The sequence below is a fragment of the Cottoperca gobio genome, chromosome 5, assembly GCF_900634415.1.
Source record: "Cottoperca gobio chromosome 5, fCotGob3.1, whole genome shotgun sequence".
NCBI classification, from domain to species: Eukaryota; Metazoa; Chordata; class Actinopteri; order Perciformes; family Bovichtidae; genus Cottoperca; species Cottoperca gobio.
The window spans coordinates 23991599-24017017 of record NC_041359.1 but is presented as its reverse complement, the minus strand read 5'-3'; the positions used below and the strand labels follow the sequence as shown (position 1 = coordinate 24017017).

Below are 25419 nucleotides of genomic sequence, written 5' to 3'. Positions count from 1 at the left end.
TGAGCTAAATGCTAACATCTCATGCTAACTGCTCACACAATAAACCAAAGTACCAGACGAATAGAAATCTTAACGTGATGATGGAGCTCAATGAAAAGTCAGGGGATCATCATTTCCTGAGAGAGACATGAATTTATGTGCCAAACTTCATGGCAATGTGACAAATAGTTGAGACTTTTTAATTAAAAACCACAACATTCAACCTTCACTGTGGCGCTAGAGGAAAAGTCAGGGGATCACCAAAGTCATTAAGATTCATCGTCTAGAAATCATGAATATCTGTACAGACTTTTTATGTCAATCCATCTCGTAGATTCTGAGATATTTTACTGGATAAATTAAAACTTTGACCTGCTAATGGTTCTAGGAAATGTCAGAGGATCATCAACGTCATGAGTTATCATCCTCTGGGTACCAAATGTTATGACAATCAATAGTTGTTGAGATATTTCAGTCTGGTCCAAAGTGGTTGTGGACGGACCGACTGCCATCCCTAGAGTTACACCGTTATAGGCTGGCTCAGAATGACTGAGAGGTTTACAAAATGCTACGAAAAGAAAATAGCGTCAACATTACTACAGATAAATAAAGATTTAATAAATAGTCTTACAAAGTTTACTGCCGTGGAACGTACAACATGTAGAATGATGAATGCAAATTATATCTGGATTAGCGACTTGTTTGCCCCATTAATCCCTGTTAGTCCTTCATGTTTATATAACACTTTCATATGTACTAATACAGATTACACAGTACACAGACAGTAACACAGACAGAAAGACCTACATGAAATACCTCAATCTCTGAAGGGGAAACCAGTTATGAAATACTCTTTATGCATTATGCACGGGTAATACTGTATTAAGGTTTAACAGTGGGAACATTGCAAACAAATTGCATGTCTTCTTACTGTAAATAGTACAATTACATGTGTTTACATGCTGTTTCCACAGGACTGCCCTCAGCTTCTACACTCTGGGGAAATTCTTCTTCCAGCGGGTGAGGTCCGACCCATAACCCTGAGGGCCCGGAACCTTCCCCAGCCGCAGTCGGGCCAGCGGGGCTACGAGTGCGTGGTGCACGTGCAGGGTGTCAGGCACCGTGTCACGGCGCTGCGCTTCAACAGCACCAGCGTGCAGTGCCAGAACAGCTCGGTATGACCTCAAACACTCCCAATGGGAGTCTCACAGCTGTCAAATGAGACACACAGCTTGAATGCTGTGTATGCAAGGTACATAGGGTACATTAGTGAATATCGCCTGAGGTGTTGATTACGCTGAGGGGAAAAGTAGAGGAAAGGGAAAGTGAGCGATGACGAAAGGTGCAAAGCATTTGAGAGAAAGGAGACTGACAGGGAAGGAAGGAAGGAAAGGTTTTGTTAAAGTGAAACGGATGGAAACCATGACTTCGATACGACCTCGTCTCTAAACTGGATATTGTCTGAATAACATCCAGGTGTTCGCCAACCGTAAATGTGATGTCCTCGAAGAAAGTCACAGGTTTGGGATGAATGCAGGAGATTTTTGTTGCACAATGCAAATCACAGACTATATTTCAATGCAAAGCATACCTTGCTACTCTGTGACAATGAATGAAAAGGCCATTTTCCTCAGATGTGGATGATCAGCCACCCCAGCCAGGGTTTGCGTCCCTCATGTCAAAGAGGAGAGGAGCAGACAACCATGGCAGAAATGACAGATGGTTAAAAGCCTCGTCTCTCTTCTGCCCTTTCATCCCTCTCATTTTCCTCCACACTGTCTTTCTCTGTATCTTTTTTCCTTTTTTTTTTGTCTCGCTTTAACTTTCTCTCTCTCAGGAGCCACTTACCGCACACTCCCTCACTTTCTGTTTCTGCTTTTCAGTACATGTACGAGGGTGTGAAGATCAGTGACCTGCCGGTGGACCTCTCCATCGTATGGAACGGCAATTTCATCATCGACAATCCCGAGAAGATTAAAGGTGCCTCTACCATCCATCACTGCCAGGCCAGAGAAGTGTAAAGCACTCAATCCACAGGGGATAGATGGGTCATAGAAACCGCTTCAAGGTTCCCAACGGGCCTTGAGAGAAAGTTCACAATAGCAGTTATCAAAAAGCAGCCAATCACTTGTGTGCCTGGAGGGGTGAAGGGTGAATCTTCATATTTTCTCAGTTCGGCTCTCGCGGCTGCTCTCGGGTTCCTCTCCATCAACATGCAAGAATAGATGTTTGTCAATTGTTATTCGAGGGTTGTACATTAAATACATCCCACATAGTCAAGGATATACACGGTGATGGCTATGAATTTTAACAGGCATTGTCATTACTTATATATGCTACTTACAGGAGAGAGGATGAAAGAGACTTCAAATCTTCTTTTCTCTTAATACTTAGAAGAAGAAATTTAAACAAAGGTGCTATTAATCAATTTCATTTCATTTTCAATTTGTTTTTCATAGTTTTGCTGGTGTTTTTACAGAATATTCTATGTTTGACATTTGCTTTTATAACCTATTTATAGCAGGGATATTCATTCAAAATCATCAATATTAACACATGAAAAAATGACTTTAACTGATGCGTTTTTACCCACAGTGCACCTCTACAAGTGCAGCGCCCAGCGGGACAGCTGTGGCATGTGTCTGCGGGCGCAGAGGAAGTTCCAGTGTGGCTGGTGCAGCGGCGAGGGCCGATGCACCATGAAGCAGCACTGTCCTCCCATCTCTCCGTACGCTACCCGCTGGCTGGACCTTTCTGCCAGGAATGTCAAGTGTACCAACCCACGCATTACTGAGGTCAGTTATTTGTTTGTTTGCTTGGGCTGTCGTCCAGTCAGTGGAGCCAGCAGGCTAAAATATAAAGAGTTTTTGAATTGTGAGTTTCTTACGCCGAGTAACTAATTAAGAAAGTCGTCTCATTTTAGAATAAGCAGTTCCTGCGGTTGAGAGTGTTGCACACATTTCTCAGTCTTAGTCATCATGCCAATTAAAATAACAAAGCTTCAACGTGACCTTTTGTTTGTTTTTTTTCCAAAGTCTGGATTTCTTAAACTAAATATTACATTTTCTCACAAGGAATAAACATCCTGAACTTGGCTAGCCAACTGAAAGCATTCATGACATTGTGGTAATTTGTTCAGAAACTTTGAAGTAAGGAAAGCAAAGGACTTTGTTGAGAATAAAAAAAAAGCCAGACTCATTGACTGGTGAGCAAGGTGCGTCTGTCGGAGAAACCGAGGTGAAGCAGGTTGATGCAAAAGCTGAAACTACTTTATTTCACTCTGCTCCGGCTGCCAACTGAGCAGGTGAGTGTCGCTGTGGTGCCGTCACCTTGATCTCAGTTTAGGATCGATGGATAGTTTGTAGATTTCCTCGTTAACTTCTAGAGCACCATAAACCACAGTTTTGTTCCTACGCATGTGTAAGTGTAAGCGTAACCACGTTCCCTGTGGAGATTAAGAAAAGTTTTTACTTCTGGAACTTGAGTTGTTCTTTCCTGGAAGAGTTTAGAGCAGGGGGGTCAAACTCACTTTAGTTCAGGGGCCACATGCAGCACAATCTGATCTCAAGTGGGCCGGTCCAGTAACATCACAGCATAATAACCTTTAAATAACCACAACTCCACATGTTTCCCTTCGTTTTAGTGCAAACAAAGTACATTCTGAAAATGTTCACATGTTATCTTTTTACTAAACATTATGAACAACGTTAAATGTCTTAAGAAAAAAAGGTTCAATTTCAACAACAGTATCAGTTTATCATTTACACATGTGTGTTACAACCTACACATCACAGTGTACCTGCAAAGACACAACACATGTAGTCACAGGTATCTGGAACAGTATTTTACTTTATGATCAAAACAACACATTTTTACACTTTGCAAAGTCATCCCGCGGGCCGGTTTTGGCCCCCGGGGCCGCATGTTTGACACCCCTGGTTTAGATGTTTAGAGTCTTTGAACAAAAGCCCACTGCGCATAAATGTCCAGTCACAAGCATGTTTCTTCAGCCATACATCTATGTGTACCTCTTAGTATCAGAAAACAATATTGTTGGACATAAAGATGAATAGAAAGATACTTTATTCATCACTAAACCCACAGCTAAGTCACACAAGGCAGTTAAAATGTATCTCTCTGCATATCCCTCCTAGATACCACATGCATTTTCACAGGGGTCATAGCGCAGGTCAGCCAAAGTGCGGCTCCCCTGAAGCAGTTTTTGGGGGTTCGATGCCCTTGAGTAAGGCTCTTCCTGGTAGTCTGTAGATGTATCAACACAAAAACACTAATTCCATCTGTGGCCATCTTCCAATTTCCCATCCCAGTTTCTGTATACCTGAGACTATCTCCAAATGTTATCCCTCGCCGGGTGAATACCTAAAGTGCTTGACAGCCAAACGAATGCAGTCTGTTTTAGAGAGTGGTGATGGATCTTTTATGTCACAAACTCCTGTTCATTCTCTTGAATGAGGCACAGTGGGTCAGGCACAGAGATGCCAGGCTCTTCCACTTCAAAGAGCCACGAGCCTTTGATGTCTCCGTCACATTATTAGTGTTTCTGAAGGAGCTGCAGCAAGAATGTATCAACTGCCGAGTGCTGCTCGGGAGTGGAGGGAGAGTTGCTCCTGTTCTGCTCTGCAGGTCCAAAGGTTTCCTGCTGCGATGGTTAACTGTACGCTGTGAATAGGTTTCTTAAGGTTTTGTAATTCACTGAATTATTCATTAAAGTTTGTTTTGAATTATAGAGGAATCTCAAGGCTTTTGAATAAACGCTGTCAGTTTGTGACTTACGGCGAATCTACTTAATGTTTACATTACATTACACAGAAACTGTGTGACGAGTCTCAGTCATTCAGGTCGTGTAGAAGCGCTTTGACAAAAGCAGCTGGACTTACTTTAGATTCCTGAAAGAATCTAAAAGAATCCCAGTTGCCTTTGACACAGCGCTTTCACATCGTGCTAATGGTTAGGTACGCTTTAATGAATATACATGAGGGCCATTACTGTTGTACTAAAGTAGCTAACAGTTGGTATTTTGAGAAAGAACTCCAAATCTTCCAAGTCATATTTCTGACCGGGGCTTACACAGAATTAGCATTTGCCCATAATTATATTTCTCTTGGGTTGTGAAAACCATTTAAAACGTGACTCTCAACTAAAACTGTAAGTAATTACAATTAATTATCATTTTGGAGTTAAACTCTCTTTATGGTGGCAACTCTTTTTTTAAAGATGGGAAACTCTGTGATATAAAGCTATATATATATATATATATATATATATATATATATATATATATATATATATATAAATATATATGTTAAAAATATAAATATATATATATAATATATATAATATATACAAAATATAAATATATATATAAATATAAATATATTTATATATATATTAAAAATATATATATTATATTATATATATACATATCTGTATATATATATATATATATCTATATATATATATAAAATATAAATATATATTAAATATATATATATTATATTAATATATATATATATATATAATATATATATATAATATATATAAATATAATATATATATTTAATATATATACTATTTCCTTTAACTGAATTTTTATTTATTTATTGTACAGCCATTGTACTTGCATTGCAGGTTTTCCAGTAAGTTTCCAGTAGGAATACAAGGTGATATTTTAGAACCTATGAATGTACATTAAATCTTCTCCTTCCTGTGTAGGTGAGCCCAGTGGCAGGCCCTGTGGAGGGGGGCACACTGGTCACCATCCAGGGCCTGAACCTGGGTCTATCCTTCTCTGAGCTGGAGGGCAACGTGGAGGTGGCGGGTATGCAGTGCACCCCACAAGAGGAGGGATACATTACTGCAGAACAGTAAGAGAGACTCCTCCCTTCCCCTGCCACACACAGATTCATACTGTACCGTACATAGACATACTGTACAGATGCACACACACACAGGAAAAATAAACACAATCTCTTTTCCTCTCACTCACCATTTTTCACACAGTCACTAAGAGAATCTGTGAATAAGCTGGAGCCCAGAGATGCCTCATCAGGTTGTAGGATTGTGTTGGGGGGAGGGGGGGGGGGGGGCTTTGCATTGCTCTGGTGCAGTCAGAGCCAAAGGAAGAGACAGTCTTTGTGTCGTTGTCGTTACGAGGCTGTCGGCACAGCTGTAATTGAAATGCGCTGACTGGAGGGACAATCTGTTAGCCATGTGTTTCTCTCACAGCCATGTAATGCGATTGGGCTCAGGCTGCAGGGACTTTATTTATATCCTTGTAAAAACAGAAGAAAAAAAAAGAAAAGAACATGCCAGGAGAAAATTGGAAAACTCTCGTGATGTATGAATAGAAGGGATGGGCAGGGACGATCCATTGGATGCTCTTATTGTAAAGGGGGGAGCAGCGTTTCTGCAGTGCATTCGCAGGGCCATTCATTTGGCACACACAGTGCTTTAAAACATGGCATTACAACTGTTACAACCATTAATTTCAGCATGGGGTCAGTTGCTATAATGACTTATTCATGGCACACTTTATCTTATTGACCTGACAGGAAATGCTGATTTATTGAAGAATCCCCTAATGTTGTCATGGCAACCGGAGGTAATGGTGGGTGGCAATCGTGCTGAAGATGGGGAGGGGTGTAGTTTATCATTTGAGTTATATTGCTGTTATAGGTTTCCCATTAGGAAGAGAGATGGCCCTCCGTATTGACCCACAACTTCTATGAAAGTCCGCCTCAATCACGCTGGTCAGCAGAGGCCATCTTCCCTCCGTGCACTTCAGAAGGAATGTGATACAGTGGAGTGATTCTGCAGCCTGGCTTGTGTTATTACCGCTGTGCACCATGATTTTCTCTGCGCCTACATTTGTGCATTTGTGTGTTTCGCCTGTGACAGGATTGTGTGTGAGATGTCTGCGGCTCCTAAAGGAAGCGCTCCGGGTCCAGTTAAGCTGTGTATTGGCGAATGCAGACCAGAACTACGCACACAGTCCTCCCAGCTCTACTCATTTGTGGTAATTCTGACACTGAACAGCATGTGTTCCAAAGCAAACGCCAAGTGTTTGCAATGAATTAGGCTCTTGTGTCTACCCTTTTAAACTGTTTTGTTTCCTCAATGTTTTATTCAGCTAATGCCGGCAGACGCTTAATGAGATTCACTGTATTCTGTGTTTCATCTATGTCGAATGAAACATTAATGACATTTGGTTCTCCTCAGACCCCTTCGATGCTGGCGCTGACCCCGGGCAGAGGACCTGAATCTGGGGGCACCAAGGTCACCATCGTCGGGGAGAACCTGGGCGCAGGCAGCACTGTTAACGTGTACTTTGGTAATCAGACGTGTGAGCTGTACAGGTGAGTCCAATGACACCTTTACATGAAAAGATTCAGCCCTCTCTGATGTCTACGTCAGTAAAACATTTAAAGAAGCACACTTAGGATACAATTAAGTGTTTGTGCGTCACATCACAAGTCTTTTACTTGTGAGGAAACAATGAAACTCACAGCAGTAGATATTGTATTTATAGATATCTATTTAAAGTTCAAAAAGCCTCACATGGTAGGAGTCAGGAGGGTGGCGCTAAGAAGCCATTAGCTAGAGCACCCTCTAATTACAGTGTTCCATCCCTAATGTGTCTGTGAAGAGGAAGAGATGGGACAGACTGTAATGAATTGTCTCCCCTCGTGTTAATGTGCATAGCTTATAACTGCGTGAAGTCAGGAGTTTGACACTGCAGTAACGAGTGGGCAGTCACATTCAAAGGCATGAATATATGTTTCTGTTGCTGCTCCCACCAGGAGGAGCATGTCGGAGATCGTGTGCTTCTCTGCGCCGTCGGCGACAAGAGCCGGACCGGTGCAAGTCAGTTTGCGCGTCGACCGGGCCAACGTTCCCGGGAATCTGGCCTTCGAGTACATAGAGGACCCCACAGTCCAGCGCATCGAACCCCTGTGGAGCATCACCAGGTAACACCGAGCGATGCAGTGCTGCGAATACACAGATACCAGCCGCATGTGTGCACTGATACCTCACCAGGATGGAGCTTCAGGCCCCGGACGATAGCATCATATTTCTGGCAGTCCTACTCCTACAGGGAGCTCATATGCTCACAGCACGGGTCACATGTATGTCGTTACTGTTAGTACAGGTAACAGCTAATACGAGAGGAAGACATTTTGCAAATTGCAGCTTGCATGTTACATATTTGATGGTTGAATTAGGTGCAAATGGGAATTTGAGCTGCTCTTCGTATCGCATTGTTTTCTGTTTTACCGTGTTTTCTAATTTAATGTCATTAAATCTGAACCAAACAAACAAACAAACAAACAAACACTGTGCACAAGTTGCAAATGTGTAACGTCAGTGGAACTGTGTGGCAAACAAAGACAGAAGGATGACGGACATAAGTAGACAAGGACACAATCTGTCTTTCTATCTTGTCTTTTTTCTGACATTACATTTATTATAATTGTATAATTATGATAGTAGTAATCTAATACTATGAACCCCCCCCCCCCCCCCCCCTCCTGCCTACATGGCCTGCCCAGTATGGTGCCAGGCAATCTGTGAGTTAGAGAGTTAATCAGCTTCACAGGGAGATGGATGCAAAGCACTGAGGTGCAGTAATTGACAGTTATAATGAGTTTGTTGCACGATATCAAATCAGTGTTCGCAGCAAGATGACTAATGCAAACAAATGTAAATATGTGTTCAAGACAGTTCTTTTATTCATGCTACATGTAATTGATATATGAATATGGATTTTACGCTAATATTACGATGAAAGCGAATGCACTGCGTACACATTTCCATCACAGCTGAAAGGTGCGTTACCTGTGTTCCACTAAATAAAAGGAAAATCTACACTTAATTTGGCTTCGGGTGGGATTACCCAGCACTACGTCCCTGCAGATTAAACTTCAGAGAGACACCCTGGCCCTCAGCCTAGTGACAGGAGGAGCTTTGTGGAGCTGCAACCAAGAGCCCTCATCATGAATGTGCAGTCCCACTATGTGGCCCTACAAGCTTAGGTACCCTTTGAAGTGTGAGAAGAGAAGGATTGGCACTCTGTCAGGCAGACGAGACCGGCCACTTTTTTTTTTTGAAGCCATTTTTTCCCCTCACTTGTCTCATGTTTCTCCATCCTCTTTGTCTCTCCTACTCTACTTTCCAATTCCACACTCGTACTAGTTTTTCTAAACTCGCACTGCTGCACAGGTTACACAAAGATTAGAGAGTGTTGTCTATTTTAATCACATCGAGCACAGATATGTAAACAAGCAGCACCTGTATTCATGCTATGCCAGCCTCACAGTCATGGATGAATATAAAATAGCAGCCAGCTGGTTTGCCGTTTGATCTGGCTCTCCTGCCCAATAACAAAGAGCGAACCATCATGCCAGCTATACCTCCTCAAACCTGCATTAATGCAGCTTCTCTGGAATACGTAGGACTTGCAAGTTAAACAGATTGCTCTCTCTGCGGCCGCCACTCTCATTAAATGGTGGGGAATCGTGGTTTGCTTTCATATATAGGCTACCTGAAGGTGACGTGGAGCGCTTGTATGTGCATGTGGACGTGCATGTGTGCATGTGTTTGACCAATAGTTCTTGTTGCTTATTAATAAACGTGTTCCTTCCTTTGCAAACAGCGGACACACCACTCTGACAGTGACTGGAACCAACCTGGATGTAGTCCAGGAGCCTCGCGTCAGAGTCAAATATGCCGGCCATGAATCTGTCAACGTGAGTGTGACAGCTGCTAATATACTGCACTTACTCAAGCTGATGTAAATGTCACAGTAGAAATGTGCTTTATTGATAGTTTGATACAATTGCAACACGAAAAGATTTCAGCTTGTGGTCAATTTACTACTTTTTGTTTTTACATACTGATCTGCAGAGAAGTCTTTGTGAAGCATTTATGCAGTTTTAGATGTCAAGGTAACATAATAGAGATTTCTTTAGCTATTATATTCCTACAGAACTCCTAGAGTGTGAACAAAGACAGAAAAACAACCGGTCTCTGTGCCAAGCCTGCAGGATAGAGAGCAAATTAACCAGCAAGAGCTGGAAATACTCTGGCTCCTTCTAATAGGCCGTAGTTTGTAAAAATGTCAGCGTTGCTGTGGATGTAAAAATGAAGCCATACATAAACAAAGGGATTAGAGAGAGGTTGCATATAGATGGGTTCATTCCAAAGTGAGATTTAAAAAAAGAAAACTGACAACTCTGTTTTGCGAGGTGAATTATAGTGCTGACTCTGCTTGTCCGAGGAGCTCGGGCAGGTCGTTTCAAAGTGATTGATTGTGCCGAAGTGTTGAGGCCCCCGTGGCATAAGTCCAGTCACCTTTCGCCTCCATTTCTCCACTTTGGACCAGTCAGGGAATTGCCTGAGGATCTGACACTGCACACTGCTCTAAAGGAGGGTCGAAACTTCTGGAGGGAACTTTTGGCTCGACCTTGAAATAGATCAATATATTCTTAAAAATCCATTTTAAACGAGTAAAGTAGTGAAGAGATGCCAGAAATGGAACGATAATGGTTCGCTTGTACCGGCTTTAGGTAGATATGATAATAAAGTGTTAATGGCTTTGTGTGGAGACTGTTGAAACATGAAGAGAATAAGAGCAGTTAATAAAGCTCAGGTGGACACATGTAAAAGAAAAACAAGATGAGGCTGCTGAACGTTTAGGAGCTGTGTTTGAAGAAGAGCTTTTCATTGTAAACAATCAAGTGGAAGAGCTAATTAAACGTTAATGATGCCGGCCAGTCAATTAAAACCGCATGTTTTACGGTGTCACTGGCAGCACTGAGATCTAAAGGATTAAAGCTGAACTCTAACCTGCATCAGCTGCTAAAAGAAGTTCATTGGTAAATTTAATGAGGGCAGTCTCGTTATCGCACATATCGAGAAAACATCACTGGAGTCGCTTTAAACAATGTTTTGAATCACAAAAGCAGTTAAATGACTCGAAACAACTTTCTGCTGAAAGCTTAGATAAAAACCTGAGGGTAGAAAGTGGCCTGACGCTCGGGGAATTAACAGATAGGCTTGATTTTGAGAAGGATGTTCAAGAGCTTGCAGAGGAAAAAACAGAAGATGCATTCCAGCTCGACAAAGCTATTGCTCGTACATAAAGTAGCAATAACTAAGAGCTTCCTGTGAAATAGTTTCTACTAGGTAGGAAATATGTCTCACATGACGAGGTCTCTGGAATGCCTTTAGTGTCAGTACTGTAACAATAGTCGTAAGAAAGCAGATAGATTTACAAGCAGAAGGTCAAAAACACAAGAGCACGAGGTGAATATATGGAGGAGGGAGGTAAACATGCAGGGAATACTGTAACAGCTCATGAATAACAATCAGACATATATATCCTTAACCTGAGGTTATGTAGGTAAACACTACAGAGACTCAGTGTGTGTGTGTTAATACACACGTTGAATATGATTAAAAGGCTCCATAAGATGCACAACATCTGGATGTTAAGAATGACAGAGAATAACAACATGTGGGCATGAAATTAGACATCTGCTCGGATTAATTTTTTGCTTATTTGTCTTATTTGTTTGCCTTATTACACAACTAATGTATTCACTTGGTGAAATTAACAACTACTCAAAAAATAAAAAATGATTTCATTATTTATTAACAGTCTGAGCCAGTACAGTATTAAATGTGTGTATGATGATATGTAAAGTCTGGCTCACAGTAGGTCTGGTTGTAGGTTATGTGCTGTGACATTGTGTAAAGTTGTCTGGTTTGTTTCCTCTCCAGGTGTGCAAAGTGCTGAACACAACCACCATCAGCTGCTTCGCCCCCTCTCTGAAGGCGGAGTACACCGCAGACCAGGAGACGATCAAACACGTGGACGAGTTTGGCTTCGTCTTCAACAACGTCCAAGCTCTGCTCACTTACAACAACACGAGCTTTGTGTACTACCCCAACCCTTACCTGGAGCCCCTCAGTCTATCAGGTGTTCTGGAGCAGAAACCCGGCGCTCCCATCATAATCAAAGTGCGTCACACCTGCGACTACTATTGTGTTTTTCATTTTCCATTCCCCTGCAAGAGACAGAGAGGGAATTCACATGCAACTATCTGCATTATAATATTAAATACATACGCCACCTACACCCTGCCCTCCCTTCAATCATTACTACATCTGAGCCCATCATCTGCTACACATAATACTTCTAAATATGCATTTATATATTTCATTTAAATGCTTTACTACACAACAGTGGACTCGTTTCTCTGGAAAAAACTACATTTCCCATGATGCTTCCTTGCACTCCAGGAATAGATTTTTCTATCTTCCTTTCCTTTTTACAAATGCACATGATTATCTCTGTGGAGGAACAGCTTGACGCTCTGCATCCTGAAGCAATCTGCTTTATTAGATCAAATATATAAATTATAAATAATTTAGCTGATGTCCTGCAAAATATGACTTAATGTCTCCCAGTGTAGAACGCTGGGAGACATTTCTCCAAGATGGTTTATTACAGTTATTATACCAATGCTCCAACATGACATGGTAATAGTCTTTTTAGTTTAAAATACAATAAACATGATGAGCAAGAAATGAAACTACATATAGTTACTGTACAGATAGAAACACATTCTCATGAGGCCAAACATCAGACCTTCGTTTGTCAGGATCCCAATCAAGAACGGGTTCATGTTTGATACATTATTATTGTCTGCAGTTTTGTTTATTGCTTCTCTAACTGTGCTGCAGGGACGGAACCTGGTGCCGTCTGCGTCTGGTGGAGCTCGGCTGAACTACACGGTGCTGATTGGAGATACGCCCTGTATGCTCACCGTGTCCGACACTCAGCTGCTCTGCGAGCCGCCAAACCTCACCGGGCAGCACAAAGTCCTGGTCAGTCTAAAAAGTCTTTCTCTGTGCATCTGATTGTCTGCGACGATGTGGGTCACTGTCTGTGGGTCAGCGTTTGTCTGTACGCCACTCTGTTTGTGGGTCAGCTAGACAATGACAGAAAGCCACCGACTGTCACTCATGGTCTGGTAGGTTCCCAATTACAGCACATTACCCTGCAGAATTATTGACAGGCACTCTCGCAAAATAATAAGAAAAGAGCTGTAAAAAAAGCTGATGTGCCTGGAAGTTAAAAAAAAGAAATTGTTTCCTTCAAAGGCGACTGTTCAGGAAAATGTTCCATCTCTATTGTATATGCCAATTTAATTCTTCTGCAACATGTTTTGAATTCAGGCCAGCCTTTTCATTACTGATTTTCTTTGTTACTTGAGGATTTCCAACACAGTTTTGAAATACTACGTCTGTATTATAATTATAATTATTATTATTATTATTATATTATTATTATTATTATAATTATAATTATAATAATAATATATAATTATTATTATTATTATTATTATTATTATTATTATTATTATTATTATTATTATTATTATCATTCAGGTCCAAGTAGGAGGACTCCACATCTCTCCAGGAGAAGTTCACATCCGATCTGAAAGCCTGCTCACCCTTCCCGCTATCTTCAGCATCACAGCTGGAGGAGGCCTGCTCCTCATCATCGTCGTTATCGTCCTACTGGCCTACAGACGCAAGTCACATGAGAACGACCTCACTCTGAAGCGCCTGCAGATGCAAATGGACAATCTGGAGTCCCGTGTGGCTCTGGAGTGCAAGGAAGGTGAGCGTGACGGATCTGAGAGATTAAACTTAATCATAAATCCTGTTCTTTAATAAAAGTCACACTCCCAAAAGAACGTCTAGTTTGTCGTTGCGTTATAGCGCCATCTGTTGAGAGCGGATGTTTTGACCGATGATTGCGGTGACAAAGGAAAGAAAACCTTAACAAACCCCAAAATGAAATATGTACTGTGAGATCATTACTGTAGAAACATGTGGATCAAAATGCAGCTTGTACACTTGAAATGTTACATTCACTGCAATGCTTCCCAAACTCATCACAACCACTCCTATGTCATAATTTGACTGTTTTCAACCAGAAACCGTTCACTGTGGGCTTTAGGTTTACTAACAGCACGCTCCTCTGTCACACGCAGCCTTCGCAGAGCTGCAGACGGACATCAACGAGTTAACCAGCGATCTGGACAGAGCTGGCATCCCGTATCTCGACTATCGCACTTACGCCATGAGGGTTCTCTTCCCAGGCATTGATGATCACCCTGTGCTCCGAGAGCTGGAGGTAAGAAACCCCTGAAGCGGGACTGCAGCACTTCAGAATCCAGTTTCAACCATTTTTCTTACATCTTGACCTTAAGGCTCTAGTATACTCCAAAATAGATTGATTTTGGCTTGTTGGCAAGTGCTGTCAAACTGCTGTCGAAACAGAGCAGTGTGAGCAAATGTCAGTCTACTCACTGTGGCTGGAGGTCTGCTGGTTTAATGGTGGCAGAGTGTGCTGCCTCCTTTAGTCTCAGTCAGGCTATTGTCTTTTTGCAATCATAACTTCCCTAACACATTATTTTTGACATCAGGGATAGTATAGAGTGGTTGTCCACATGTATTCCTTTGCATCAATAAGCTGGATGTCAAAGGATGGAGTCCAGAGGTCATGCAAGTAGATCTACATTTTGCGCTGGTCTTGAGTAGCATTGTTATCATGGAGTTCCCTCTGGATCTCATCACGTCTGCGACTCAAGAGGACCTGGTTTTAAAATGTTCTTCGACACGGCCAAGATTTTTTCAATTATCTCAAAGGTTTCATTCTGAAGAGAGAACTGCCCAGGTGCTCCAGGTGAATATGAGTCTGGTGTTTGTACAGTTGGTTTCATCAAGCTGGGATCATGGTCACAATGATTTCAAACATCCTAACAATCTTTCTTTGATGCAGAAACATGAAGTTCATGTACTGCCTTTGTAAACTTTTAGAAAGTTTCTGTATATTTCATTGTGTCTTCATGTTCCTCCATCTACAATATAACTTTTCTCATCCTTGGGTTGAGCATTATCTAACAAGCATATGTGTCTTTGTGACAAAAATGCATGATGCGTGTAGGTGTCGGGGAGCGGACAGGCGAACGTGGAGAAAGCCTTGAAGCAGTTTGCTCAGCTGGTGAATAACAAGGTTTTCCTGCTGACATTCATCCGTACGCTGGAGCTGCAGCGCTCCTTCTCCATGCGTGACCGCGGCTACGTAGCCTCGCTCATCATGACCGCTCTGCAGGGCCGGCTGGAGTACGCAACAGACATCCTCAAACACCTGCTCTCCGATCTCATAGAACGTAACCTGGAGAGCAAGAACCACCCCAAACTACTCCTCCGCAGGTAAACCAGTAGTACTACACTGTCGCTAAACGTTGCATTACAAAAAAGTACATTATATTCCTCAACAAAGGTCTTAAGTTACGTCAGGTTTAGACACCTTAGTTGCAGTTCCTCATTTTCTCTGTCCATATTTTCCACTGTGGCCGGAGGATTTCAACTTTTCTGTCACAAACCTGCCCAGTTCTGATCAACGGCGTTTAGCTTTTGGCATAGATAATTCCTTTGTGCATTGTTCTTTCCAGCCCAGTTACGGCACTTCCGTTGGATGAGTAACTAGGCCAGCGAAGGAAAAAGCTTTGTTTTGTGCAGCGGCGTGAAACAGCCGTTACGAGTCTGAGAAACACGGAGCATGAGCAGGTGAAAGGCAGGAGAGGTAAAAGTGATAGAGAGCGTGTGGAGGGACCGGCAGAGGAAGAGAACCTAATGTGGAAGAATCGTTGTCAGTCTAAATGATCTTCTGTGTGCCACTCATGATACATTCAGCTGTATCTCACGTTTCTTCCCCCGCCACCTCCATTCTCTCGCCTCTCCCCCCTCTTACCTTCACCTCTGGTTATCTGCCAATTGTTTTCCCAGCGCTGAGACCGGCCTACTGAATGTTTCATGAGAGGTTTTTCTCTTTCTTTTTTTTTTGCTTGAAAAAGAGGGCTCTCTAAATGTGAAGCACTCATTAAATATAAGGATGAGTTCACATGGGAGCCGGTACAACAAGAACTTGTTAGCCCAAACATGCTGCTCTTGCAGAAACACTGCGATTTAATGGGATGCCGTCAACAGTCGAGTCAATACGGGTTAGGGTTGAAATGCAGGTAAGGACCGAAAAAGAGTGACAGACAGACAGCAGGGAAACAGACTGGTGGCTATAAAACTGCAGGGATTGGCTCAGATTCAGATTAGAAAGAGCCGTCGCACCATTTCAGGGGGCACTGTTACATGATTTAAAGGATTTACTACAGTAAATCATTCAATCTTTCCCATCTGGACTCATGTGAAGTAGCTAAGTGCAGACACAGCAAGGAAGAAACTAAGTGAACGGACTTGAACTGGACATCTATGTTGTGTCTGCACAATTATGTCATGACCCACATATGATCTGCACGAGCAGCACTTAGCTGTATCAGAGTATGTGTCCTTTGAGAGCGGCTTGAGGAAGAGAGGTATTTCTCTCCATGTCATGTTTTTTGGCTCCAACAATGTCGGCCTCTTCTACGCTTTAAATTATAAAGGAATAATCAGAGCGCTCCGGCTCTCTATGGGACGTCTCTCGCTAACAAATGAGTGTGCTTTCTTCTCGTCTCGCAGAACAGAGTCGGTGGCGGAGAAGATGCTGACAAATTGGTTTGCCTTCCTGCTACACAAATTTCTCAAGGTATGAATGAAAACTCTCTCACACCTTATCGCCACAGGTGTCAATGTGACATACGATGACAATGCTTCTTAAAATTACCAGCATCGATTTTGAAGCCGACTGCTGCGTGTATGTTTTTGTTGCAGCTGCCATTTAAACTGTGTGATATCGATGAGTTGTTATGGCCATTGTGGAGAGATAATGGTTTCCTGTGGGGGCAAACTTATTTCAAGCTTTGCATTTCGAAAAGGAGAGAAAGCTCCATTTATCATGTTTGATGTGGCATGCTCCTCTGCTCTGATGAATACAGATCTCTGTCCTTCCCCTTCACTTCTTTCTGTCTTATTTCCCTCTTTCTCACCTTTTTACTCTAATCCCTGGGTTCTCTTCCAAAACAAAGGAGTGTGCCGGCGAGCCTCTCTTCATGCTGTTCTGTGCCATCAAACAGCAAATGGAGAAGGGACCCATAGACTCCATCACTGGAGAGGCACGCTATTCCCTCAGTGAGGACAAGCTCATCCGACAGCAGATTGAATACAAGACGCTGGTGAGTCATAAAGACATTAGTCAAATAAAAAAAGTCAAAGCTGTTGTCTGTATTCATTTTTGAAAACATCTCTTGGCAAAGAGCCTTGACAGATGCACAGAAATGTGGCATTTTATGAATGCTTTGAATAGTTTTTACAGCAAGAAGGCTGCGGACAAATAATCTTGAATGTCCAGATGGCCATCATATCAAACTCAAGGAAATATAGAAAAGGTTTCTTCCAAACAAATCGAGAAAATAAGACCTTCAAATGTACTCAGCCAGTCGATTAGCTGTGAGCTTCACCCCGACTCACATCAGTGTGGCATCTGAAATATACGTAACTGTAGTCCTCATCACTGCTGGTAGTTTTGGCTTTTTCCCCTCGTCCACAATTACAATCATTTGTCTTTGTTCTCTCGGCATTATGATCATTAACAAGTCTGGCTCCCCAAATCAGTGGAGATACAAACGTTTTATCTGATAAATATAATCAGGAATAGCGAATCTAAAAGAGTTAAAGACTCCTGTATGGTAAACAGTAAACAGTCCTGCAGTATGGCCACCTGTATACACAATAATTCCTTTCTTTATACCTTTAAAATCAAGCCGGCTGGGTTCCCCCACCTGCCCGTCAGAATAAGTTCCCCCTCAGGCTTTAACTCCAAAAGCAGAGCCAGCCGGCGACAGGATGACACCTCTCTGATATCCATGTCAGGAGAGTCTGAGAGGCTGTGTCTCATTACTTGTTTAATGCCCCTGCTGGAGCTGCACAGCCACATCCTGGAGGTGTGAAATTACATTTCTGGCCACGATCCTCTCCACCAGGACAGTTTGATGAGGAGTAAGCAATGAAAGACTTTCCTAGCAAGCAACACCTTTCTTTCTGCCTTTTTCTCTTACTTCCCGCTATACCCCCCCTCCTCCTCCTCCTCCTCCTCTACTTCTCTCTCTCTGTCCTGGATCCCCAGACGCTGAGCTGTGTGAACCCAGACAATGAGAACAGCCCAGAAATCCCTGTAAAGGTGCTCAACTGTGACACCATTACCCAGGTAAAGGAGAAGATCCTGGATGCGGTGTACAAGAACATGCCCTACTCACAGCGACCACGGGCTGCAGACATGGATCTCGGTGAGACTGCTTTGGGTGCAACCCTACTGTGAAAGGCTAATTTCATATCGCTAATTGTCTTTTATGCACAGACTGAAAATGTGCCATGGCTCATAATATGTTGGAATAATAACAGGAGGGAAGAATGCAGCTTAAGGTGGGCGTGTCAGGGGAGTTATCACAGATGGTTCACTGAAGATGTACGACATCAACAAAAGGCTCAAAATCATCTGGAAGACAACTTCCTCCCCAAACCTGTTTACAGCCTGAACCAGAGCAACACTCAGCAGCACTGATGTTAAACCTGACTGGCAGCTCACCTACACTTAGGCTTACGCCCACAACATGTCATCCAGGGCTGAATGACTTGGCACAAATCCAGCTGACACGCACCTTCAAAGGGAGTAAAGATGGTACCTTGTCGGTAGTGTCTGATAATACTTTGGGTTTGTAGTTTTACAACTTAAAAGGGAGCTTCTGCAGGTTAGGGATTTGGAGAGGATCAGTATCTCCTTGTAGCTCTGGGAAGCTTAAATCTCCGTGAAGACACTGTGTCATTTGTGTTTTGTTTGCAGAATCACAATCAATTATGAGGAATAAAAATGTACAGGGAGCCGTCTCGCTACGCTTGACAACTTACAGAGTTTCAAAGAACAAAGTGACACAGTACACAAGGATAACTTGACCTCACCTGCAGCGCAAAGGGCCTGTGCAAGACAGACGATGGGCATTAGACAATATGTAACTGTCAGGCACTTGGGATACAAACACTCCCCGATATGACAGATGTCACACGTTCACGATTGATTGTGTTTTCCTGCAGAGTGGCGGCAGGGCAGGACAGCTCGTGTGGTCCTGCAGGATGAGGACATCACCACTAAGATAGAGAGCGACTGGAAGAGACTCAACACACTCATGCACTACCAGGTCTGTTGGGAACATTAATCTCCACACACAAATATCGTTTTTTTTGTTTTTCTTATGTCGTATTATGGGACTAGAACTGCGTTTTTTGGGCAATCCTGTGTTCTACAAGGACAATAAGTTAACCTTGAAGCTTGAACTGTGAAAATGCCCATCAATTGTGCAAACTCATGTTGCTCCTGTTGTCCAACCAACAGTCCGCAATGCAAAGATATTCAATTTGCAATTATATAAATTGTCTTGGTCTTAGCCAAGCCTTAGTCAATGCATCATTTCAAGTGTACAGAGCTAGTTCACAACGCCTGAATCTTCTTCAACATTTTAAAAGACAAATTGATTATCCAGTTGCTCAAGGGCATCTTAGCAGATAGTGTTGATGAAGGATGGAGCATTACTCATTCATATTCATATAACTCTCCCCACCAGTGTCAACCCCCCCCGCCCCCCGGTTGCAAGCACGCTTAGTCAACCGAACATGCACTGTGTCTTTTACGACATCTTTTTTTTCTCAGCTCATAAATACGACGGCACAGGTCACCAGACTCAGATGAGTCATCCTGTTCTCTTGTCAGTCAGACGCTTGTCTTGACTATTAGCTTTGGGCTAACTGTCCCACCCCCCACACACACACACACACACACAGGCAGCAGTTCAGTGCAGCATGCTTTTTGTTGAAACGAAGAGAGAAATAAAGACAAAGGAACTGACTGCTCTAAAAGTATGCACATGCACTCCGTCTTATCTGTCAAGGAGATAAAACCATTTCGCTTTTTCCTTCTGAAATAAGGTGTGGAAATGTTTGTTCTGTTGCTAAGATGGATTTGTATTAGACACATTTGTAGCTCATGCAGAACAGTAGTGTGAATATGTCGACCTCGCCGCGTCTGCCAAGCTCAGCTACTGTGTACAGTGTTGACCTGAGACTCCTGAAAGTGAATCAGCAGCCAGTGAACTCTGTTAGAAAACAAAAACATACACATTTCATAATGAAGACACAGCGCCACGCTTATCTGTAAAGAAAAAGAAAGGTAAAACTCAGTTTTCATTCGTTCACCTTGACAGGCATTTGACCTTCACGGAGGAGAATTATATTGCTCTGTGGAGAATTTCTTCTTTTATAATATTCTCAAATGATTCCAAATTGAGTTGAGTGTTCAGCATCCACATGTACAGTACGTACTTTCAATATGGGTCGGTTTGGAGCTGATGTGGTAAATGCTCTGCTTTCTGTATTTCTGTCCAGCTGATGATGATGATGAATGATGATGATGATGATGATGATGATGATGATGATGATGATGATGATGATGATGATGATGGAGGATGGAGGATGTCTACTACTGTGTATTTTAACAGAATGTTGTACTTGAACTAGAGGCCAGTCCTTTAGAAGTCAATTGTACATCTTGTGATTCAAAACCTCTGAATCCTAATTTGGCAAATTCCTTTATTTGTCATCGTACACAACTTTTGGAATTCAAGCCATCATTACTTTTGACCTACAGCTGCAAGTTCACCTATTCATGAAAAAAATAATAAGGCCGGCTTAACCTTTTATTTTCCAGGTGTCGGAGCGCTGCGTGGTGGCCTTGGTGCAAAAACAGATGTCTTCTTTCAATATTCCTTCCTCGGCCAGCTTCCCACGCAGCATCAGCAGATACGGTCAGTGCTGTTTGAAAGAAAATACAAATACTTAATATTCAACCAGCTCACAGCAGAGTTGCACCATCTGTTCCCGTCACTCATCAGTCTGTTGCAAAGCACATTAGCAGATATTGTTATACAGCACATTAAACAAAGAGATGGAAAGTGAGCTTCAAAAATATTCATCAAGCCGCATCGCTTTAGACGTATACAAACTACTGATTAAAAATCAAGTGATTATATATATGAATCTTTTTAAAAAGCTGCATGACACAGCAGACAGGATGACACAAAGAGCAGAAAACACAGAGTGACAGAACGTGAGGATGTGAGCCAGGAGAGGAAACATGTCTTTAGTGAATGAGTGCCCGTCTGCATCATTACTATGACAACCAATGAAAAGATGGCAGTAAATGATTACACAGTCTGAACACACACATCCAACCTGCTCACTTGCCGATTACAAAGAGACAATGTGCCTTAAATTCAGTCCCGTCGTCTGACAAACTGCTTATCAGACGACATGTTTTCTATTTACAAACTGCGTCTGGAGCCTTTTCGAATAGATTCCTTTCTTAATATCTCACATTTGACCACGCAGGTGTGGACGTTCCCTTCCGCTCCACGCCCACCAGCCCCGACAGCCCACACTCCCGCGTGCCCATGCTGACCCCTGACCTGGAGAGTGGGGTCAAAGTCTGGCACCTAGTCAAGAACCACGACCACGGGGACCAGAAGGAGGGCGAGCGCGGCAGCAAGATGGTGTCTGAGATATACCTGACGAGGCTACTGGCAACAAAGGTGCACTATATTACATCAATTGTCGGCACAATTCTTTTGGACACTTTAGTTGCACTTGCAGTCGAAAGTGCTCCAAGTCTCAACTCTTTGCTTTGCTTTGTACAGGGCACGCTGCAGAAGTTTGTGGACGACCTGTTTGAGACCCTGTTCAGCACCGTGTGTCGGGGCACCGCCCTGCCTCTCGCCATCAAATACATGTTTGACTTCCTGGACGAGCAGGCCGACAGGCACGGCATCCATGACATGGACGTCCGTCACACCTGGAAGAGCAACTGGTGAGAGAGAGAGAGAGAGAGAGAGAGAGGGAGCCTGACTTTACTGTGACTTCACAGACGTCTCACTTTCTTTCGTTAACAAGCCTGCTTGCGATATCTCCTGTAGAACTTGTACTCATTACTGACAAACAGTCGAAGCTCGGGGCCGAGGGAACGTTGATTACATCCTTAATGCTAGGGTGCACCCTTATCCAATTTATCTTATTCTCTTGTGTTTTGTACAGTTTTACGCTGCTCTTTGAAGAACTTCCTAAATGTTATCGGTAACTCTATAAAGCTCAAAGTGACATCTCGTTCTGATGACTACAGTCAATCTGAAAAGGCAAATCTAGTCTAAGCATGTGTAAAATTGTGAAACTTTCTGTTCTCTCCTCTTTTATCTGCAGCCTGCCTCTGCGCTTCTGGGTGAACGTGATCAAGAATCCCCAGTTTGTGTTTGACATCCATAAAAACAGCATCACGGACGCCTGTCTGTCTGTGGTGGCTCAAACCTTTATGGACTCTTGCTCAACCTCTGAACACCGTCTGGGCAAAGACTCACCGTCAACCAAACTGCTCTATGCCAAGGACATACCGCACTACAAAAGCTGGGTAGAAAGGTGTGTATGTGTGCACACGCAAAGACAAATGCCATTCAAAAGGACAGAAAGATGATTGGAATACAGATCATCGTGTCTTCACGGGGTCGGTTAACAAGTCGTGTGTTTTAGTTATGAATAGGATTAAGTTTGTTATGATAAAAGTTATTGTTTATTGGCTTAATGTTTTGTTTTAGGAGTAAAAAGAGGCGGAGAGGCAGCACGATTGTGGATAAAAATGATAATCATGACTGTCTCTGTCGTCACATTGTCTCTGTGAGAGGTTGTGATGATGCACTTGTGATATTGTCTCATTAGCTTCATCATAATATGTTTCATGGTGGTAATAATTAGTGGTGTTACTATACTGTTCAGAAACTACGTCAGAACATTGGTTGCTATTTTGGTGGCCAGCCATCGTGTCACTTTTCCGTATCTCTCACACGTTTCTCTCAAAGTGTAATGGAGTCTCGTCCTTTATTTGATGCAGTGACAAATTAGGAGCGCTTACTCCAAATCAGCAACAGATCTCTCTGCTACGCATTAATGGCACAATCCTCATGTATAAATGGGATTGCATAGAGCTATGAATGCAAATTGTGGCACAATTAATCATGCAGCTCTAATAGGGGTTTGGAAGTAACAGAATGAATGTGTAATCAAGTGAAAGCTTTCCTAAGTGTAGTCCTGTGTGCGTTTGTTTAGAAAAAGAAAACAGTGTGCCGGTGTGGCTTGTAGTCACTCTGACCAAATGACTGGACCCATGAGTGACACGTTTCCTTATTTTCCCGCCTCCGATTTACTGACGCCTTTGGATATTCTGTGATTTTCATAACAACAGGACTGAATCCAGGTAAGGAGAAAAGCTCTGGTATGCATGACTGTGCCCTTGAATCTGACAGAGTGTGTGTGTGTGTGTCCTCTCAGGTACTACGCTGACATCAACCGCCTGCCTGCCATCAGTGATCAGGATATGAATGCCTATCTGGCTGAACAGGCCCGCCTTCACTCCAGTGAGTTCAACATGCTCAGTGCCCTCCATGAGATCTACACCTACGTCAGCAAGTACAGCCAAGAGGTGAGGCCCAGTCAACACTCTGTAACACAGAAATGTGCCGTAGAGGTCCTGCTGGTGTGGTTAGCCGAGTGAAGGTAGCACTTCATATGTTAAAGCAGCGATTCCCATTTAGTAGAGTAGACGATAAAGCAGCGGCTTCCTGCTGGTCGCTACCGAGGGGTTGTCCAGTCTGGGTGCTCCACGTATTTTCGTGTATTCAGTTCATGAAAGTTAATTGCAACATGTTGTTTGTCTAATAATGTCTTCGGCGACGACCAAAATGCCAAACTGGAGGCTCTAAAACAAATGGATGACGTCACGGTGACTACGTCCACTTCTCATAAACAGGCTACACCGTTTTCATTAAAGTAGAATTACTAGTGGAAGCTGTTAAGTGTTGTAGAGCTGTATTTGTGTATTTGTGTATGTTTATGATTCCTCTAGCTGACCAACAATAAGCCTCTGCCCTTGTGTGTGTTTTAGATAATTGAGGCACTGGAGCAGGATGAACAGGCCCAGAAGCAGAAGTTGGCATATAAAATGGAACAGATCATCTCAGCCATGTCTATAGAGAGCTGAGACACACACATACACACACACACACACACACACACACACACACACACACACACACACACACACACCTCCATACATGCAAAAACACGCACAACACACACACTGAAACATACAATAACAGATGAGTTATAAACCCATCGGCAACACGATTGGCATTCATATATGCACGTGTACACACACACACACACACACACACACACACACACACACACACACACACACACACACACACACACACACACACACACACACACACACACACACTGAAACATACAATAACAGATGAGTTATAAACCCATCGGCAACACGATTGGCATTCATATATGCACGTGTACACACACACACACACACACACACACACACGCACACACACTGGACCTACTGTATAAAAAACTAATAGTTACATAAAGAGATTCATACACATGCATTAATACACACATAAGAGTGTACATACACAACCCACAGCACACGGATCGTCCCAAAGCACGACTTTTAAATCCCATGTCATCGTGTTTTCAGAAGAAACTCCAACAGGCAAACACTCAACTTCTAAAACGCTCCTATAGAGAGAGAGACACAAAAAGGATTTGGACCATCACAGTTGCTGAATTTGCAGCCAATTCTTTTCCGCTGGGTAATGGTTTGTCTTTGTAGTCGGTGCTTATACTAAATGTGTGTGTGTGTGGCATGGCTGGAGCTCTGAAGAGAACAGCACTTAGTAAAAGAATGACTCAACTTGAAAAGTCACTGGAGGAGCTCAACAAAGACAGGAGCCAATTTAATGGGACGGCACATGTGGTGAGACAAGATTCAAAGTACTTTTTATATGTCAAAGATGAAGGACTCGTATTCGCACTACATATCACGCTGGCTTGGAGTGACATCGGCGTTTGGAGCAGAGATGTGTAACTTTGTGTTGTTAAGCCTCTTCCGATTGAAAAAAAAAAGAGAACACGAAAGACTCTGACATCATTACTTTTCATTCTCCCAATTAAAGCTCCCTGCCCCGAGTATTGTTTGTTGCTTAATGAAGATTTTCTGAGTCACAACTCAGATTGGGATTGAAATATATACACAAAATGCGACATCGACAAAGGTGAGGGTCTGCAACACCGCAAAGGGCATTGCCTTCAAATTTAAAATATATGTAGATATAGTTCCAGACCAAATCCCCGGCTTTTTATGCCAAATATAATATGTCTCATGTTTCATTCATGTTAAGCGCTCCTGTAGAAGCTATTAATAAAACATGTCATTGTACTGAAAAGATCCCATTTAAGATAGGACAT

General features: G+C 42.6%; 1 protein-coding gene across 1 annotated transcript in view; it reads left to right on the top strand.

Annotated features, from left to right (window-relative positions):
• Positions 1–24361, top strand: part of LOC115008584 (plexin-A2-like) — a 52808-nt gene extending 28447 nt beyond the window's left edge. Inside the window, exons 9-31 of the mRNA XM_029432274.1 lie at positions 954–1154; positions 1863–1959; positions 2575–2774; positions 5713–5864; positions 6898–7015; positions 7219–7355; positions 7800–7967; positions 9653–9746; positions 11782–12021; positions 12748–12891; positions 13456–13690; positions 14067–14209; positions 15023–15291; positions 16594–16660; positions 17040–17186; positions 18137–18296; positions 19099–19202; positions 20765–20861; positions 21445–21644; positions 21750–21919; positions 22306–22518; positions 23425–23575; positions 24038–24361. Coding sequence (XP_029288134.1) covers positions 954–1154; positions 1863–1959; positions 2575–2774; positions 5713–5864; positions 6898–7015; positions 7219–7355; positions 7800–7967; positions 9653–9746; positions 11782–12021; positions 12748–12891; positions 13456–13690; positions 14067–14209; positions 15023–15291; positions 16594–16660; positions 17040–17186; positions 18137–18296; positions 19099–19202; positions 20765–20861; positions 21445–21644; positions 21750–21919; positions 22306–22518; positions 23425–23575; positions 24038–24133 — 3603 coding nt within the window. The 3' untranslated portion in view covers positions 24134–24361. The remainder of the gene's footprint in view (positions 1–953; positions 1155–1862; positions 1960–2574; positions 2775–5712; positions 5865–6897; positions 7016–7218; positions 7356–7799; positions 7968–9652; positions 9747–11781; positions 12022–12747; positions 12892–13455; positions 13691–14066; positions 14210–15022; positions 15292–16593; positions 16661–17039; positions 17187–18136; positions 18297–19098; positions 19203–20764; positions 20862–21444; positions 21645–21749; positions 21920–22305; positions 22519–23424; positions 23576–24037) is intronic.
• Positions 24362–25419: the final 1058 nt, after the last annotated feature.